Source organism: Acromyrmex echinatior, chromosome 11, assembly GCF_024713525.1.
Source record: "Acromyrmex echinatior isolate Ae372 chromosome 11, ASM2471352v2, whole genome shotgun sequence".
Classification (NCBI taxonomy): domain Eukaryota; kingdom Metazoa; phylum Arthropoda; class Insecta; order Hymenoptera; family Formicidae; genus Acromyrmex; species Acromyrmex echinatior.
Genome location: NC_141862.1, coordinates 6061053 through 6081166, shown reverse-complemented (window position 1 = coordinate 6081166; position 20114 = coordinate 6061053). Strand labels below are relative to the sequence as shown.

The 20114-nt window shown below is 29.2% G+C and overlaps 2 protein-coding genes across 6 annotated transcripts; one reads left to right on the top strand and one right to left on the bottom strand.

The window, feature by feature from the left end:
• The first annotated feature begins 11 nt into the window (after nucleotides 1-11).
• PGAP3 (Per1-like protein PGAP3) lies at nucleotides 12-9517 on the top strand. Of its 4 annotated transcripts, none has more exons than XR_847050.2 (9): nucleotides 12-293; nucleotides 1370-1512; nucleotides 2544-2696; nucleotides 3255-3379; nucleotides 3981-4114; nucleotides 4218-4422; nucleotides 4659-4786; nucleotides 5186-5285; nucleotides 8873-9517. XR_847050.2 is itself a non-coding variant. In XM_011067719.2 (8 exons), the coding sequence occupies exons 1-7, from the start codon at nucleotides 158-160 to the stop codon at nucleotides 4735-4737; spliced, it is 975 nt and encodes a 324-aa protein (XP_011066021.1). In that variant the 5' UTR covers nucleotides 12-157; the 3' UTR covers nucleotides 4738-4786; nucleotides 8873-9517. The 4 variants fall into 4 exon arrangements, 2 of the variants coding, with proteins under 2 accessions (XP_011066021.1, XP_011066022.1); XR_847051.2 differs by lacking the exon at nucleotides 8873-9517 and adding an exon at nucleotides 6947-7055; XM_011067719.2 differs by lacking the exon at nucleotides 5186-5285.
• Nucleotides 5869-19353, bottom strand: mew (multiple edematous wings). 2 transcript variants are annotated; one of them, XM_011067717.2, is made up of 18 exons: nucleotides 18940-19353; nucleotides 18166-18293; nucleotides 17773-17814; nucleotides 16763-16866; nucleotides 16545-16672; nucleotides 16230-16438; nucleotides 15808-16012; nucleotides 15556-15699; nucleotides 15346-15487; nucleotides 14944-15212; nucleotides 14577-14808; nucleotides 13168-13399; nucleotides 12072-12468; nucleotides 11544-11773; nucleotides 10574-10803; nucleotides 9928-10022; nucleotides 9275-9404; nucleotides 5869-9074 (listed from the first exon to the last, which is right to left on the bottom strand). In XM_011067717.2, the coding sequence occupies exons 1-18, from the start codon at nucleotides 19110-19112 to the stop codon at nucleotides 8844-8846; spliced, it is 3321 nt and encodes a 1106-aa protein (XP_011066019.1). In that variant the 5' UTR covers nucleotides 19113-19353; the 3' UTR covers nucleotides 5869-8843. The 2 variants fall into 2 exon arrangements, with proteins under 2 accessions (XP_011066019.1, XP_011066020.1); XM_011067718.2 differs by lacking the exon at nucleotides 17773-17814 and having other exon boundaries at nucleotides 18940-19352.
• Nucleotides 19354-20114: the final 761 nt, after the last annotated feature.

The window sequence follows — 20114 nt, the reverse complement described above, 5'->3', positions numbered from 1 at the left end:
CAGTCAGAGCTGATTGTGAAATGCGCCAACGTCATATTCTGCTATTGCGCATCTTCGTGAATACAACTTATAGGTTATGATTGTACTACGTACAGCTCAGCACCGTCGTGAATGTCGTAATCGGTCGTAATTCCGTCATGAGTCAACATTGGGCGACATGCCAAAAATAATATGGATCCTTTTGTTGATTCTACAAGTTTGTTTCATTGGAAGTACGGTTGGTTCGTTAGGTGACAGGTCGCAGGTATACAAGCAATGTCTAGCACTGTGTCGTAATAACAACTGCAGAGACGGTAATGATTGGGCTGTGATTTTTTCAAATTTTGTTTGAATTTAATATTTTCCTCAAATAGGCATTTTCGAGTGAATTTGAATCCGAGATCGATTAACTCCAGTTAACCTGAAGGGTGATAACCCACATGTTGCTCTTTTTAGTTGAACTTTTGTATCAGTTCATCTTTCTTCCTTTTCTCTTCAGGAGGAAAGAAGAAGAAAAAAGATAAACTGGTGCAAAAAGTGTGTCTCTTAAGTGATCCGATTCATGTTGACAACAGTGACAACGCTCATAAGCATCGTTTGTCTTTGTTTAACATTTGACAAACAAGAATGAAATGATTTTTAAACGGCGTGAATCGAACCGCTGTCTTGGTGTGGCGTCATTAATCGATCTCGAATCTCGAATCGTTTCGAATTCACGATTGAAAAAGCATTGCAAAACTAGACCTAAAATATATAGTATTTAATTATATATATATATTTATATATTTATAAAGAGTATATACTTATATAGAATATTAACAAATTATATTCATATAAAAAGCAATATGTATATATGCAAATATAATACATATGTAAATAATATGAGAGAATAACAGAAATTTTTCTTTATTTTCTTTACACTTTAATAATGTATTTAAAACAATCGTCTTGATTATTCAGAATTACAATGAATGTAAATCTTTGATGTAATTCATTATCCTTATTTTTTCCTTCTTCAGTCTAATTTGTTCAGAATATTTCGAATCTAATGAATATTAAGTATGATACTAATCAGTCAAGATACTCTGTACTGTGTATTTGGCGTATCACATAACACACACACATACACGCACACACACACACACACGCGCGTTTTTATATTTTATATATATATATATATATATATATATATATAAAATAACATAATTTGTTTTCTATTCTCAAGTCATGTATTATATTGATTTATTATAGAGTCAATAATATTTTTCTACAACAATTGTTATTAATACATATATACAATTTTGGATGTATTTTTTTACTTGTAAAAAATATTTCTTTTGAAGGTTTAGTATTTAACAATTTAAAATGTTTTACATGATGCATGTTGTAGAAATAAATTTTAAGGAGCATCCTCCTTTATTTTTAATCTTGCTATACTGGTCTTGCAAGGAAGATTGTAGTTATATTTGTATATGGAGAACCGTTGATTACTTCGTATCTCATGGTTTGAACATACCACAGTTTCATGGAAAGGTAAGTTCAATATGTAGTAATAATCTTTATTATATGAAAAGATTTAATTATTGGAAGAAAAAAAAAATATATATATATATTAGGTGTTGGAATTAATTCGTAGCGTTTTTAATGAAAGAATGTTATTTATTTCACATGAGCATTAAAAAATACATTAATGAAAGTACTTCCCATCACTTGTAAAACGCTACGAATTAATTCCAACACCTAATATATATATATAATATCTTTGTTTAAATCAACTTTCTTGTAGTATAATTGCATAAAAACATTTATTTACATATTATTTCTATAAAAGCAGATATTATTCTTATAGAATATATATTACTTTTATATAGCATTTTAATTTCTACAATGTATCAATACTACATAAAATATAATTATAATTATAAATTTGGCTATTGGAAATTAGCGCTGTACTATGTGATAAATTTCAAATTATTGAATTGTATCTTACATATTTAATTATTAATTTGTATATATGTTTCGGCTAACTTTTTAGCCATCCTCAGTATATACAAATGAATCCATGTATATAATTAGATGAGCGATAAGCATAAGACGTATATAAGGCTACAGTATCTGCATTTTCATTAATTTAGTATTTGCAATATTTTCATGTGAGGTAGTTGATCATCATTTCTTAGAGTGAAAACGCAACCAGTTGGCTAGCTGGGTGGTGCAACCGTGATTAAGCGCCTTCAAGTAATTCACAAAATTAAAAAATAAATTCTAATTATCATCATTTACAATAATGATATAATTTCACCTCCATCAAATCACTGCCAATAAATGTTATTGATATAAAACAAATTCATTGATATAAAACAATTCAATAATTTGAAATTTATCGCGTACATAGTACAGCACTAATTCCCAATAGCCAAATTTATTATAATTATATTTTTTATATCAGGGAATTAAGATTAACATTTGTTTGAAATATTACATAATATTTTCATTTGCTCATATAACATTTATGATAATCCATTTTATATGAATAACAATGGTGATTATTCTTATTTTTACAGTGGCCATTCATTCGTTTGTTTGGATGTCAAGAGCCTGCTTCAGTTTTATTCTCTATACTAAATTTGTGTACACATTGGATAATGTATCGAAAATTTAAAAGAAGGATAGATCAAACCAATCCTATGTTCTATGCTTGGACGTACTTCAATATTGTAAGTTCAATATTTATATATATCTTCGAGTGTCGTAAAAACATATCAAACAATTTTTTACATATATTATACATTTTTTCATTAATTTGAAATTGCAAACTTTTTTTAGCCAAGCTAAATATTAAATATTATTATTCATTGCAAATTTTCAATTTTTAATACATCACATTTTAACGAATTATAAATCTATTCAATACATTTTAAATGTAATGAAAAAGTTTGTCAATACCTCCCCTACCCTGTAATGTTATTATGTGTTTGAAATTAAATTTTCTCTCTCGAAAACTTTATCTTCAATTATTTAAAATTTAAAGATTATTGATTTTTCATAATTTTTTTTTATCAGGGAAAGAATTGCTTCATTCTGGTCAATAAATTTATAGGCAAAAAGCAATACAGATTTTTCACATTTTCTTAGTTATGTATTTCCTCAAGTACTTAAATTGGCTGTTTAAGGATGTTATTTATCGTTAAACATTTTTCTCTTGGTTCACATTAATCCTTGTATGATCTTTGAGTATTACATAATTTGTGCTTAAAAAAGTGTAATTTTACTAGATATGTTTAAACGGATGGTTTTGGTCAACCGTATTTCATTCGCGGGACTGGTCATTTACAGAAGCTATGGACTATTCTTGTGCGTTTAGTATGGTACTTACACTCTTATACTGCATGCTTTTAAGGTATATGCAATAAATTTTTATTGAATATAATTAACGTACTAATATTTAAAAATATATAAAATAATCATTGAATTAATTAATTTAATACATATTTAGTAAAGTAACTTTAGAATACATTCAAAGACAGTCTTTTAATATATTATTATGCCCGCACCGTGCCGATACCCGTCCCATATCGTTTCCAAGCGAGTCAAATCGAGAAAACATGAAGAGCGCGTCGCAATAGCTCGGATGTTGAACAGAATTGATAGATTTGGATTTGAAACGTCACGTTGGAACGTCACTTCGCTCAGACGTGCCATGATGCAAGTAAATATGTGCTTTCTTCGAAATTCATCTTTCTGATTCTACGTATTTCCAACCGCCAAATCCGTCAATTCCTTTCAACAGCTGCTGAGCTACTGCTCTTTCATATTTTCTCGACTTAACTCGCTCACACTCGGATTCAAAGTCTCAGAATCGAGAAAATATAAATAGCGCGTCTCTGATCTTCGGAGACGATACGAGACGGGTATCGGCACGGTGCGGCATAACAATATATTTAATTTATTAATTTTCATTATTTTATATTAAATCTAATGTACGTGGTAATTATTTTTAGGATAACAAACAAGGGGACTAAAACATTTATTATAATAACTTGTGGATACGTGAGCATTTTGTGTACACATTTGTCACATTTATGGTCAGGTAGAATTAATTATGGTTATAATATGATGCTTAATGTAGCGATAGGTAAATTTCATATTGTAATTGTAATGTATAATTGTGTGTATGTATTATATTTACAAGAAGATAACAAAACTACATTATAAAATTGAACCGTTTATGATTCTAGGATTAGCAACTGTCATGATAACAATGCTGTGGTGGTATCTTAATCGCATTAAGTTGCCTTATGTATACTTAATCGCTTGGTTCAATATATTAACTACTTTCGTGACTCTACTCGAGTTGGCAGATTTTCCTCCTATTTTTTGGATATTTGATGCTCATTCCTTGTGGCATGCTAGTACTGTTCCCTTAACAGTATTATTATATAGGTAATTATGCATGTATGCATGTAAATAATTGTAGAATACAGATGTATTCTCGTTATTATTTGAATTACATTTATATACGTGATATAAAATATAATTCGTGTAGTAAAGCTTATATTGAACTTTGTATTTATTATTGTACATTCTTATTAACATAATTATTGAGTATAATAGAACTGCGATTACACATATACAAATACAATTAAATAATTATTTTTAATTTCAATTTCAATTTACAGGTTTGTGATCGCAGATTGCTGTTATCTGGAAAAGTATTGTAACAAATCATTTCTAGATATCGATCGTCATAGGCAATAATTTCAATACATAATGCTGGTCTAAGTAGGTCTACTCAAATACATACAGGGTAAGATAAAAAATATAAATATGAATTTTAATTTAAAAAAATATGATGTTCTAACATTAGATATATAATACATACATATAACGGGAAAATTATTACTAAACTAAATAAGTAGAAATTTTAATTAAAACTATTTCTTTATAGAATAAAAAATCATTGCCTTTTATTACTTACCTTGTCAAAAACAAATTTGTGTTATATATTAGGAGACACGATAGTGTCTCGGCGCTAAGTCAAGTGCAACGACACTACCGTGGTTCCTTCACGCGAGACCGCGAGTTGCGGGAGATTGAGTTTATTGGATCTCAATAACGGTTGATTTATCTCAATAACCGATTAAGTTCTGCATACGCTTAATCGATAGTGTCCATTCAAATTGTAATAAAAGCGTTTTACTTACAGCGTTTTTCTCTTGGGATGCACTAGGTGTAGCCCATCTCGCCTTGTATCTCGCTAGTTGCATTTAAGCATTGCACTGCACTGAAGTGATACACACCATAGGGTATATACACTACTTTATTGGCAGCGTTCAGCAGAAAAAGCAACTTTGCAACGATTGTAAAATTCTTGAATACAATTGGGTCTTGCTTTTCCTTATCGATCTAAATGTATAAACTAATCATATTGAAGAATTTTACAATAATTGCAAAGTTGCTTTCTTTGCTAAACTGTAATCTGCATTATTGCGCTAAAATCGCTCCCAGTTAACTTCCATTTTCAAACTTCCATGTTCAAACTTTAAATGTCACGCTCCCTCTACTCCATCCCTTTGAGTGCATGGGATTTTGCTACACCGCGGTGTAGCAAAATTCCATTTCGTGTATGAAATTTGCATTATAGCAACGGAAACACGGTATACCAAATGAGTTCGCTTATCATCAGCCATGAAAATACGCTACACTGTCTGAATGTTGCACTAGTGCAATCAAGGGAAAACTATTAGTATTCTTTGAATTTTATTTTGCACACACGAATACACATACTTGAAAAACTGTTCCGATTCTTTTTTATTTTAAAATACAAAGGAAATTTCGTTAAAGATATATAAAGAAATATGCTCTTGACTAATATATATAAGTACAATATATATTTCAGAATAAAATTTTATTATATATATTAATAAAATGCAAATATGTATGTAGAACCTATTAGTTACAGACAAATATAATATTCATCGCATGTAACATCACTAAAAGAATATACGTATATATAATAAGAAACTATTACTAAACAATAAACAAATTTTAATCTTGTAATATACAGGATGTTTGATAAGTAACGATAAAACTCGCATACGAGTAGAGCGTACTAAATTGAGTCGAAAAGTTCTTTGCCATTTTGCAATTTTCATCATAATTAACAAGATAATTAAGATCAATTATTAAAAATCACTGAATATTGGTTTTCAATAATTTTTTACTCAAGTACTTTCAGAAACTTTATAGAAAAATTGCAAGAGATAAAAATTGTTTTCTTTTCATAGAGCTTTAAGAATTTTTTCAGAATTTTTTTATCTTTTTACTGCATTTTCTTATTTTTATCAATATAAGAAAATATGGTATTAAAAAATTCTGAAAAAATTCTTAGAGTTCTATGAGAAGAAAATAAACAATTTTTATTTCTTGCAGTTTTTCTGCAAAATTGATAGTATTTGAATAAAAAAATTATTGGAGACTAATTTTCTGTAATTCTTAGTAATTAATATCTTAACAATTGCAAAAATTGCAAAATGGTAGAGCACTTTTCGATTTAGTTTAGTCCACTCTACCTGTCCATGAAATATTTGGCGATTATTTTGGAACACCCTATATATTGACAACTATTTTATCAACATGAGAAAATGCGATATTAAAAAAAATTCAGAAAAAATTCTCAGAACTCTATGAAGAAAAAAAAAACAATTTTTATCAATGCTGTTTTTTTTGTAAAATTGATATACTTGAGTACAAAGTTGATAGTACTTGAGTAAAAATTATTGAAGATATACAATATTCGGCGATTTTTAGTAATTATTATCTTATTAATCGTTATAAAAATTGTAAAATGGTAGAGAATTTTCCGATTTATAATCAGTTTAGTTCGCTCTATCTCTATGCGAGAGTTTTATCGTTACTTATCAAACATCCTATATATAAACTTTGTTATTTTTGTTTCGGTTTTTAGGGCAGTATAACAAATATTGGCAGAGAGATCGTAACATCATTAGTTTTCGAGATCGTAACATCAGTTTTGACAGTCTAATAATATAAATATGACATGTATTTGTGCGAAATCTTTTTCCTTTCATTTTTAATTTTATTTTATATATAAGACATTTTATATCATGTGCAACATAAATAATTTTTTTCTTTTATCAAATTATAACAAATAATTTATAAAATGACAAAAAATGTTAATACATATCAATTAATAATTCATATCAATTATATGAATGGTAAAATTTATAGATTAAGCAATATTAAACAAATATTAAACATATTTATAGAATAATAGTCAATTATACAAAATTCTAAATTTAAATATCTCGACGAATATACGTATTAACATGTTTCATAATATATTTAAGTTGTTCACAATATATTTAAAACTTGCATTTTGTATTTCTGTTGCGATAGAGAATGTATCAAAGCTTAAAGCTTTAATAATTATATACAAAGTGTCTAGAGTAAAGATCGTAATAAAAGATCATTTTAAGACAAAAATTCTAATACGAAGTTTATATCAAAAAGGCTATAATAATTTTTGAATTGTTAAGCATTTAAGATTAGCGAATCGTACCGTCAAATCTGATTGGTGAAAGGTCAAATGTGATTGACATTTTTCATTGTACAATATCTGAATTTTAAGATAGTATGATTTAAATGCTTATTAAAAAACTATTATAGTTTCGATATTTTTGTATTAGGATTTTCGTTTTAAAATGATCTCTAGAATTTATCCTTAAGCGTTACAATCCTTACCGAACACCTTGCATAATTTAATATAAGTAGATTTTAGATCTGCTGCTGTGTTTGTGTGTGTGTGTGTGTGTGTGTGTGTGTGTGTGTGTGGATGGGGATATTTTTAAGTAAAAATTAAAAAATAATGAAGAATAGTTCTATTACATGATAAATAGGTATTAATGCATTTAAACTATTATAATATATTCGATTCTGAGTCATCGTGTGTCTTATATCTCGCAGTTTTAATAATTTTATTTACTTTTTATTTTAATTTTAAGGAAATTATCTTTTAAATTTCACTTTTATGTGTTTGGACGAAGAGAATGATTTTTATTACAAATTTAATTTATCACCCCCTCCTATCATGTCAATGTTATTTTATATATATTATGACACGAGTAAAATATGAATAAAAATAATAACTATATACTTTCTATTGGAATAAAATGACTATCTCATTATACAAGATATTACAAATGCCTTAACAGCCATTGGATATTTTTTTTGATTTAATTATTTATATTATATCTGTTAATTCAAAATAAATATTTTTAAATAACTTTTAAAACTAACATGATTATAAAAATGTCTTTATAAACTTATACAACATAGGAAATAAATTCTTTTAATTTTTCGAATACATGTCACAAAAGCTACTTTTTAATTAATGCTTTGTATTGCGTTTCTTCACTATGGATAGTCATTATTGATTCATTGATAACTGTTTAAACACGATACGCGTTTTTTTTCTCTAACAAAAAGTAACGTTAAGGCATTTATATGATATATGTATACACATATACATACATACATACATACAATCTGAACATTCTTCCAGAAAAATTTGTCGTGTGCGTAAAAAATGTATTTAGTATAACAATATCACAAACTTCAATATATCAATCATATCTTCGTGTACTTAGCTGCTCTTGCGTATGTACAAAATATGCATTTCAAATTCAAGCAATATAAAACCAGAAATAAATGTATACGTAAATAAACATTCTTTTTCATCATTTTTTCTTCCATACCATAAGTACTTAATCTTAAGTAATCATGAGTTTGTTGCGTTTTTATGTTTTTATGTTTCTATGTTTTATATTTCGATTATTTAGTGCTTAATGTTTGAATAATGCTTCGTTTTCAGGATTATCGTCTCTGTGTTTCTCGAGATTTCCAGATAAAGTCGGATCTGGTCGTCGCCTTTTGAAGAATCCGAATTTTCTCAATATTAATGTAAGTAGAATGAATAATAACATGCCAGCTACTGCAGCCACTATATATATCCACACTGGTACAGGCTCGGCTTCTTGTTGATCCAATAGATCTGGATAAGCGATTGTCTCGGCCTATATAACGTAAAAGAACACATCAAATGATTTTTATCATAACGTTTTCAATGTGTTTCTTACATATCTTTTTGTATTAAATTTAAAATTGGAAATGCAACATTAGAATTTTGTTATCAATTATCAGTATCTTGGATTTGATAGTATGACAATTACCAAGTATCGAAATATTTATTGTATATCTAAAAAAATATGCTTACAATTGCGTAATCATCCTTTAAGTTCTCTTGTTGTATCACAATGTTTGAAGGTATTACTATTCGAGCATTGGAACCTATTTTAACCATGTCCACTTTCGGGTAGTCTTCGACTAAAGTAGAATTCCAAAGCCTGAAATCAGTTATTTCTTTGAAGATTATAAGATGCTCTACAATATTAAAATGAATATAACTGAAATATTAATATTAATAAATTTCTTATTCAATTGTCTGGGAAAGATAAAATTTGACTGTGTTTATTAATATACATTAATATATTAACCCTTAAGTAGGCGCAAAGCTGCTTCAATCGCTGTGATTTTGCTAGTACGCCTACTTACAGGGTAATTATAGAGGATATTAATACATAATTTTAAGAACTTTTGTATGTTTTTTTAAATTTTACAATAGAAAATATTTCCACCATTTCCTTTAATTTATTATAATTTGGAAAATATAAATGTTACTACTTATATTAGTATATTTTTTCAACAATTTACGTTAACATATTTTGTTTGTTTTAAGCTTTAAAATATTAGTTCGCTCTTAGAAAATATTATATAATTAAGAGTGATTCGTATTAATAAGTTAATAAGTCTATTTATGATTTAGTGTGACACAATTAATGATAATCACTTTTACATTTCTATTATTACCTCGCTTTAACAGTTATGATTGCTTCCTGTTTCCTCTGTAAGTTATATATGTAACATGTAATATCGAAACACTTTGCTGTGCCAGCTTTGCAATTCTGTAATATAAGATTCTTCCATCAACGCTTCATGAAAAATGTTTTGTTATCAAAATGTATAATATATAGAATAGATTCGCAAAAATAGAAAAGCTTTCAATTTTGAAAGCTTAGAATAACGAAATTCTAAAATTAAAAAATTAGGAACAAATAAAGGATATTTTAATTTTTGATACTGCCTTTTTTGAAAATGAAATTTGAATAGAAATACTGAAAAAAAATATCTTACATTTACAATAAATAATGAAATAGAAAATACCCTATTTGATAATAAATAATAAAATAGAGTATCTATTTCACAATTACAATTTACTTGTAAAACATAAAATTGGCCAACGAGCCAGATAATCAACCTTTTATATTTTGATTTATTCGAATCGAGCCATCGTATTTCTTTTTAATTTACTTTTATTTATCCAGAATTATATTTGTATCATATGAATCAGTTTGTATATTTATTACAAATTTCGCGTTTAGTTTCTGTATGTGACTCTCCTAATTGTACCTTGCGAATATAATTGAATGACGACTTATCGTAAGTGATAACTTACCATCGCTACAACACGATGTCGATGTCCATCCTTGTCAATAATCGTTCGCGTATTTACAACTTTTTCTGTATCTCGCGTTGTTCTTATGTGATTAGTATGATTATACAAAACTGTCGATGGAGTTGATGATTGTATAATGTTATCGATATCGTCGAAGTTGACATTATCTTGTAATTTTAATGGATTGACTACATATCCTGGTGGTAATGTACATTCACCATCTCCCAGAGCTAAATCATTTAACATAGGTATTTAGATGTATTATTTTAGCTTAACTTGTGTAATATAGCTATTTTGCAATATTGTATATTTTTATCACATTAATTTAATAGTATTAATGTAATATATTGAACAAATTTTATGCAATAGAAAGAAATATTGTAGTAATATATGTATAATATATACTACATATTCTTCTTGAATATCATATTTATCACATTTTTCTTTGTCCAATCCCTAGAATCAAAACGCTTGAATAATGAAAAACAAATTGCTCATAATTAGAAGTTATTTATGAGCTTCCAAACTCTGCAGGAAATAAAAATTTTAAGTTTCTTTTTTAAAGCATTTTAATATTTTTTTTTTAATAAGAAAGATAAATGGAGTCTCTTATACTTAATTTTTATTCTCTTAAAAGTAAAAACATTAATTTTTGTTTTAAGTATTTTTAAAATGGTTAACACATGCGCGCGCGCGCATACACACACCCACACGCACACACGCACGCACGCACGCACGCACGCACGCACGCACGCACACAGTGCATTTTTTGTTTTCTCGTAAAATGCTCGTCTTTTAGATGACGAGTTTAGATGATAAGTAAAGTTCAAAACTTTAATTGAATCTCAAGAATGGAATAATTAATTCTCATTCTTCAATCTTACAATTAGACAAACAGCTTCTATTCATTTTTTTTATTTTGGTGTATTATAAAGAGAATCAATTGAAGGAACGAAGAATTTTGTATTACCTTGGATAGTTGGCATCTCTTCCATATAGAGCAGCCATTTTCCATGCGCTTTGTCATTCGCGACCTCGTAAGGCCACGAAATGTGCACTTCCACAGTGCTAACCTTCCACGGGCCTTCGTTAAATATTTCGTAAATATGTGATACCTTTGGTCCTACCTCATTCAGATATTTTATTGCGGATTCTCCGACTACGGGGCCACCGTAAAACGCCCACTGAGTTTTCGCGCTTCTACAAATATAAATAAATATACATTTTTTTAAATATTAGTATATGTAATAAAAACTTTAAATTAAACAGAATAGATCAATTATTGGTGTATAAGTACATGTTTACATTGATAGTATTTCTTATCAATGAAGAGATGACGCAGTGTACCGTACAAAAATAATGCGAGATGAATATACAAGTTTAGTTATATGTATTTATACATAATTAAATTTTTTTTTTTTAGCAAATTAACAAGTTGTAAATATACGCATATGTAAAGATACGTTACTGAAATCATATCGAGTACTGAATTAATTACCCTTTGATTGAGAGTTCGGCACGTTTCAATACCGTAGCTTGCAGCACAGTGGGTTGTTTTTCTTTGATTTCCTTTGATGTAGAATTTGCAAAAATTATAAAGCCCAATTGCGATTCATTATCCTCGAGACCTTTGGGATCAAATCTCACTTGTATGTCCACTGCTTTATTCTTTTTGAATGGATTGCCGATAGAACATGATACTATAGTGGCGTTGTACAGGTTGCAGATTACGGAATCGTTGCTTTTACTGGCGATGTAGTTCAAACTCTGTGAGTGAGTGATAAACAGTTGAGCTTCGTACGCAGACTCACCGACGTTTGCCACATTCACTTCCACTACTATCTCTTCTCTCTCGCCCAAAAGCAACTCGTAGAAGTCCGGTTTTACGGAGGAAGCTAATACAATAAGAGATTGTATTAGCAAAATTTAGCAAAATTTTTTTCTGGTAAACTCAAAATATATTTTGCTTTATATTATGTTTTTTTTATTCAGATATAAGCAGAACATCTATAGAAAGAGAGAGAGAGAGAGAGAGAGAGAGAGAGAGAGAGAGAGAGAGAGAGAGAGAGAGAGAGAGAGAGAGAGTAATGCCTTTTCCATTTTATTATATATATATAATCGCACACGAATCTCTCTACTCTCAAACTTCTATCCGTTTCCTTGTGTGTGTTCTAATGAGATTACAGAATGTATTTTGACTATGCGTACAGTATTTACAGTATTTTGCGCATAGTATATAATTTGCGTACGTTTACGTAACATGGTTCGATCGATGCGCAGTGATGTTCATTTTTCTTATGCTTGAATCTTGGATCAGGCTCGAGCTCGATCCTAAAAGCTCGAGCTCGAGAGAACTCGAGCTTTTTTTTATCATAATCGAGCGTGGAGATGTTTTGCACGCCTCTAACGCAAATATCCGAAATGGCAAATGTGAAATAATGCAAAATAAAATGTTAGTTTATGAAAAAGAATTGAGTTAATCGAGAATGGAATAAAGTTAAGAATAAAGGCATTAATTAATTTTATTTTAATGAAAATTACACAGAGAAATATGTATGTTTTATGATAATTCTACGTAAGAAAGAAACACTTACCTGATAAATTCAGTTTAGCTATCACTTCTAAATCGCTTTCGCAAATATCATTATTTCCACAATCTTTTTGAAAGACAGCCTCGAATACACGTGCGGCTTCTTGTTGATTGAGTATTGGATAATTCTTCATATCGGGTAAAGGAGCACCTTCGAGAGGCATGACTGGCTCTTCCTGTATCAGCGAATAATTCAGACGGAATTTGATAGGAGTTTGGATGTCGCGTGTGTTTTCCTGTTAGACACCCACAATAAATAATTTTATATCTTCTAAGAGAATACAAATAAAAATAAGATGGTAAAATCATTTGATATTTCCAGCAAAATTGGTTATAAAAAAGTAAATCGAACAGAATTGTAGCAATGCAGTTCGATGAATATTATGAGAAAATAAATACCATTTAATTAATATACAAATGACTTTTATTGTCCTTCAAACTACATAATTTCCCCTAGAGACAATACACTTCTAAACATTCGTATAACTTGCGGAAACTCTGTGAAAAGTCATTTTTGGATATCGCCTTAAGTTTTGTTAATACGTAATTCTGAATGTCCGAAATGTTTACAAATCGAATTTCTTTCATCGCTTCCTTTAATTTAGGGAATAAAAAGAAGTCTGCTGGAATAGGGATCAGGGGAGTAAGGAGAATGATTCAAAACGGTAATGCAACATTGATTCAAGAATTGTACGCGTTTCGAATCAAAATTATGTGACAAAAAAAATTTAAGGCGATATCCAAAGATGATTTTTTCAGAGTTTCCGCAAGTAGTACGAATGTTGTCAGAAGTGTCTCTAGAGGGGATTACTTTGAAAAATAATAAAGATCATTTGTATATTAATTAAGCGTTTTTTTTTTCATAACAATCACTGATTTTATTATCATATCACATATATGTATGAAAATTCAAGTCCATTCTCAAATGGATTTATTTTTATTTTAACCATTTGATTGTTAATGAGCGCGTACAATTTTTGTTTTCATATGAACATTAATATTATACGATACTGTGAAAAAAGATAAATATGATTTATTAATGACGTGATTATTAAAATAAAGAATAAAAATGATTTCATTTGCCCAGAAACTTCCTCATGTCTATGCTTATTTGTACTGTAATTAATTGCGATATAACTGATAATTTTCTGACAGAATCAGATAGATAGCCTTATCAAATAGTTGATCTATAAAATATGCATTTAGTAATACTTGAAATTTATCTTTAAATTTTGTAAGTAAAATCTGTGATATTTTTGCTGTACGATTTAGAAAATTAAGTACATATGTAATTATTAAATGATCACGAAACAACAATAAACGCTTTGTGTTGTATAATTGTATGCATATAATTGTATGTATTAAAAATATAATAACAGAAATAACATAAAACATAGTATGATTTAACTTTACCTTCAAATAAACAATTTCCTTTTGGCAGTGTACCAACTTTGTGCTATCTAAGGTGACTGTTCGATTTATGTAATGAGGACGCGTATTGCTACCGTTGATGCCGAAAAAAACTCTCGAAAATTTTTTAGTTCCAGTGTAGGTTTCCGCTTCGATATAATAGTTTAATTTCAGATTTTGCATGGAATCTTCTTTCGCTAGCGATTCCGTCTTGCAACAAGCCTCAAACGCGAAACTACAGAGTGTCACACATGTATACTTTATATATATATATATATATACTCTCTTACACTAGATAGTAACTGTATGTATAAGAAGAAGAAAACTATGTGTTATATATTATAATTTATTTATATAAAATTATTATTACCATGTATGATTCGAGTTCAAATCAACCAAACATCCAATTTTATTGGGATCGATAGGTTCTATTGTATCTTGATATATCCCATCCTTCTTCGCATAGCGTATATAAGTAGATATATCGATTATTTTCTTAGAACGGAGAAGTACGACTGCATCGTTCTCATATGCTCCGACAAGGAGATCAGAATACCCATTCTGATCCATATCGGTTCCGCCGCTTAACGAGTAACCAAATGTTTTCAATGACGTAGGCATATCTTCAGCGTGAATGATCTGTCAAACAACAATGTAACAAAACGATAAATTGCATTAAATAAAATAAGGCATTAAACAAGTTGAAAAAGAAATTAAAATTATATATAGAGTAAATTAAAAAACTAATGAACATTATGTAAAAATTTATTACCTGAGAAGGTGTTTTAATTATGCCATTCTTGGAACCTAGATAAATATAAACTGTGCCTTTTCCCTCGTATGGAGCGCCAACTGCAATATCTTCGTATCCATCCTTGTTTAAATCACCCAAATTTGTCAAGGCGAATCCAAACCTATCAATTTGTCATTACTATACTTAATATCCATCCAAATAAAACATGATGTAAGTTTTATGATAAACCTTGATTCCTCATGACCGACGAGTTTGACAGGCGAACATTTGTCATTGACGGTTCGACATAAATCTAACGTTGTATAAATATAGACAGCTCCACCCTCTGCTTTGTTGAAGTAAAACGGTGCTGCCACGATCAAATCAGTTACTCTAAAATATAATAAATATTAAAGTGTACAAACAAAATGAACAAATAAATTCTTGATAACGTAGTGATCTTGTAATAATCATTTAAATATATATTAAACATTGTCTTACTTATCTCCGTTTATATCTGCCGATGTGATCTCGTATCCATAGCTTGAAGCGAATTGTTCGCCATCCAGAACAAGAGCAACGTCCATGTCCGGCTTGAAATCACGTCTAGTGAACAAAACTACTTGGCCTGTGCCATTAGAACGGGGTGCACCTGCCGCATATGCTAAATCCTTGCCAAAAAAATTTCCAACGGCCACGGACATTCCTACAACATCAAACATAAATTAAACAAAGGTTGTTGTGACACTAGCTTGTTAAAGAAATTATTTATTAAAAGGAATTTAATTCAATAGCAAACATTATAAAAAAGAGAAATAATTAATTTAATTGCAGAGCAAATTAATTTTTGGACAATATTTATAATAAGGGTATTTTGAATGAAGTTTATAAAAAAATAACTTATTTTTAATAAAGCTGCGTACCGAGATAGCTATATTTGTTTACAGGCGAAAAATCTTGCATTGGTGCGTTGTAAACTGTATTGTCTCTAGTTAAAAATTCGTCAGAAATGGTGAATAGATAGAGAGTCCCCCTCCAAGTATGTGGTCCCGGGGTACCAATCACTACACGATCTTCAGCGGTTAATAAACCACTAGTCCCGGCTTGACAGTAACCAAATTGCTCATGAGCTCTGAAAAATTGAGTTTTACAGGCAACAAGATTGATAGCTGAAGAAATTTAAGAAAGTGTTGTAAATATATAGAATATTCAGAAATTAGGCAATTTATTTATATTACTTATTAGTAGGCTTTCCAGAGCATGGTTTTTTTAAATCATCGTATTTTAAATCTTGAGATAGTATGTAACATTGGCCTTGACCCCATTGCGAATCAGCTGTTTTCACAATATGACGATGCGCGCATACCTGAGAATATACATAAAATCAATTGATAATCTATGTGTGATATGTATCGTCGATTTGATTGATGATTGTCTACTAATTTTCTTTACTTACCATAACTTTACCTCCTATTCCCTGGCTACGTACAGTAACTCCTAACCATTGATTGTCTTTTATTTCGTCATTGCCTGGTGGTACTAAATCATCCGATTCCAAATCTGGAAAAAGTATTGTAGTCTTTTCATAAATGTAGAGCTATGAAGGAATCACATTAGGGAAGTACTATATTTTAAGAATTTATAATAATTATGAATTTTTTATATAATATATTTTGATCGATTATATTTTACAAACCTTATTCATAATAACAGATAAAAATTTATCCGTGTAATATGTAGTTATATTTTTAAGTTAAATATATTTGAAAATTATTAAAATTTTGAAAGAAAATTAATAAAATTAAAAAATATAAAAATGTTTTGTGTGTGTGTGTGTGTGTACGAACGTAAATAAAGTTTTATCACGATAATGATAAAATAAGACAATGACAATAATCAATAAATCAATAGCAGATTTTACTTCTGCAAAATTGGATTTATTTCTACAATATTATCAAATTACATATAATTTTGAGTAAATAACAAAAAGATAATATCGTATTGTAGTGACCATGCATATAAACATAAACTTACATTATAAATCTGAATAAGTAATGATGATAGCAATAATAAATAAAAATGCATGATGATAGTAATAATAAATAAAAATAAAAACAATTAATAAAAAAATGTTAGTAAAAGCAAGAACGTCAATTTGCATTCGTTACATAAAAGTGCTGTAAATAATTATGTATCACTATTGTTAATTGGTATTATTAGCCTTAGGAAATATTTTTCCATCTCTATTCTGTGTTATTTTCAAGAAGAGCAAGCTTTGATCCAAAAGAATTAACATATAACAGATAATAGAGATTAACTTTTTACATCACATGCTTTCTCGCCTTTTAATGTATATAATACTTTTTATTTAGAAAAGTGCAATCTCTGGCAAACCGCTGGTCAAAATCTTCAAACTCTTCATTCAATTCATTCTGCAAAGACTTTGCTTGAAGTTTATACACTTACTTGAATCATATTCGTATGGTCTGTATAATAGACCATCGTCCACTGGTTTACCGAAACATGATTTAACAAAAAAGCATCTTATTATATATAGTATAACATTAATATCAAATGTGTGATGTACAAGTATTATTGGATTAAATCAAGATTCATTGTTGAACATGTTTAATATATAAAGATGTGCTTGACCTAATCTTAGCATTCAAACATTGAGCAGAATTTGATGGAGAGAGTATATTATAATAATAATTTAATTAATACAGCACTATAAATTAAATTATTGAGTTGTATGATAGTATTATAAATACATATTTTTAAAAAAAGTTATCACAATAATACAATTAACAAAATATAGAGATAAATGACAAGAAATAGAATAAATATACAAGGACATACTCAGCCGTCCATCTGTAATAACTTGAGTACAGTCCCTTGTATATGTACTTAGTGGACATTGCCATAACGCTCCTGATCTGTTTGTTCCTGGTTGTCTATTTTGATCTAAAGGTGCACCAATTAACATCCTATTGAAAGAAAGAAATCAAGTGTTATCTAGATATATATATATATATATATATATATATATATATATATAAATCTTGTGCAAAAATAAGTATGTAGCTATAATAAAATTAATGTCAACATAATAGCAGCATAACTAGAAACTTTTTAAATAACGGTATACAATGAATTGATTTTAAAAGATAAGTAAAAATAAGATTCTATGACTTTGCACATGACTTTCAAATTTGCGACGATGGAGGAAGATACACAATGTGATCTTTTTATTCATTCATATTTTAGATAAGGATACGCTTTTCGTAATTTAACAATATTTAACAATATTTTAAATAAAAATGTTAAAAAAAAATAAAAATAAAAATAATAAAATAAAAATGAAATAAAAATAAAAATAGGTATTCCATGTTCAAAACAATAAAAATGTTCTTAACAATATTTTTTGCGCTGTGGACTCATGATTCAATTTCATAAAAATAATTTATTAAGAGATCGACAGGACAAAGAAAATTTCATTTTCATATTATATATTATAATACATTATTAAAAATATGATTTTTTTCCTATTAATTACAACAATATTTATATATAGAATACAAAAATAAAGAATAGTAATGTAATAAGAAACTGAGTACTATGTAATATACTCACCAACTGGTTAATTTGGATAACGGATGGTTCTCGATCTCAACATGTTGAGCTACAGAGTAGCCAAAATAAGAACCATGCAGGCCCCTTTTGACAACAGGTATTCGTGGTTCCAGATTAAAAGCGTGCGTGACGCACGCACTTAAAGCTATCAACAGTAACGCGTTCATCTCCATCTCGTTGGCGATAATATCATATAATTTCTCGAATGTCTCCGTCTCCAATACACCTAAACTCTCCGCGCAATCACTTCTTCGTCATCACCATCGGCTATCAAAAGTCAAATGCTTCTCGCATACTCTTTCTACATTTTTGAAAATGCACTACCCACCCACGCATCAGGTAGTATCAGGAATATCGGGCGTACTTTCACGAGGCACCGAGGCAGTCGAAACTTCGTTTTGTTAAGTCGGCTAGTAATCGATGTGGCTTCGATTAATCGAAGTTCGATGTTTTTTGTAGAAATAATCGATCCCCTCCTCCGACGGTTATTTTCATTTTCGATTAATAAGCTATCGAGATTATTTTTTATCTCGATTAATAAACTCCGTCCAATTATTTTAGACATTGCGATGATCGAACATTTCATGTTTTTAGATTCAATTAATTGGTAAAAACAAGATCGATAAGGGACACAAGGGCTATTTCATACCATGTAACTTTTTTTAATGGCTGCGTTCCGCTGAATACGCCCAATGGTGGCGTATTTCCATGGGGCGTAGAGTGGATTATAAAGAGAGTGGCGTCAATGCATGTGTCTAATGCTGATTGGCTTCGATGATAATTAGAAGAAAGAATTTTACAAACTGACCAATTAAAAGCATTTGCAGCATCGCGTTGACCATATCCATAGATACCCCAGTATAAAACACAAAATGGCGACAATTGGCTAATTGGCGCCTCTCTCTTTATACCCACTCTAATCCACTCTAATGGGGCGTATTTGCCGCGTAACTACATAACCAATCAGTAATCAATAAAACGCGAAATCAAAACAGCGAATCGCTTCTGATTGGTTACGCGGTTACGCGAGATATGCGATAAATACATCTCAGGGTACTCTAGTCTAAGCTACTGTAAGTCTTAAGACGATTTTAAATACAAGAACCAACTGTATATGTATATGAATACCGGTCATAATTCAACGAAGTTTACAACAGGTGAGCGTTGTTCCAAAC

What these genes read in the sequence shown, in the direction of transcription:
- PGAP3 (XM_011067719.2), top strand. Translation starts at nt 158, where the DNA reads ATGCCAAAAATAATATGGATCCTTTTGTTGATTCTACAAGTTTGTTTC. An exon ending in GATGCTTAATGTAGCGATAG is followed by an intron (nt 4,115 to 4,217) that starts GTAAATTTCATA and finishes TTATGATTCTAG; the next exon opens with GATTAGCAACTGTCATGATA. An exon ending in TTAACAGTATTATTATATAG is followed by an intron (nt 4,423 to 4,658) that starts GTAATTATGCAT and finishes TTCAATTTACAG; the next exon opens with GTTTGTGATCGCAGATTGCT.
- mew (XM_011067717.2), bottom strand. Translation starts at nt 19,112, where the DNA reads ATGGAGATGAACGCGTTACTGTTGATAGCTTTAAGTGCGTGCGTCACG. An exon ending in TTGAACTCGAATCATACATG is followed by an intron (nt 14,809 to 14,943) that starts GTAATAATAATT and finishes GACACTCTGTAG; the next exon opens with TTTCGCGTTTGAGGCTTGTT. An exon ending in TAAAGGATGATTACGCAATT is followed by an intron (nt 9,075 to 9,274) that starts GTAAGCATATTT and finishes TACGTTATATAG; the next exon opens with GCCGAGACAATCGCTTATCC.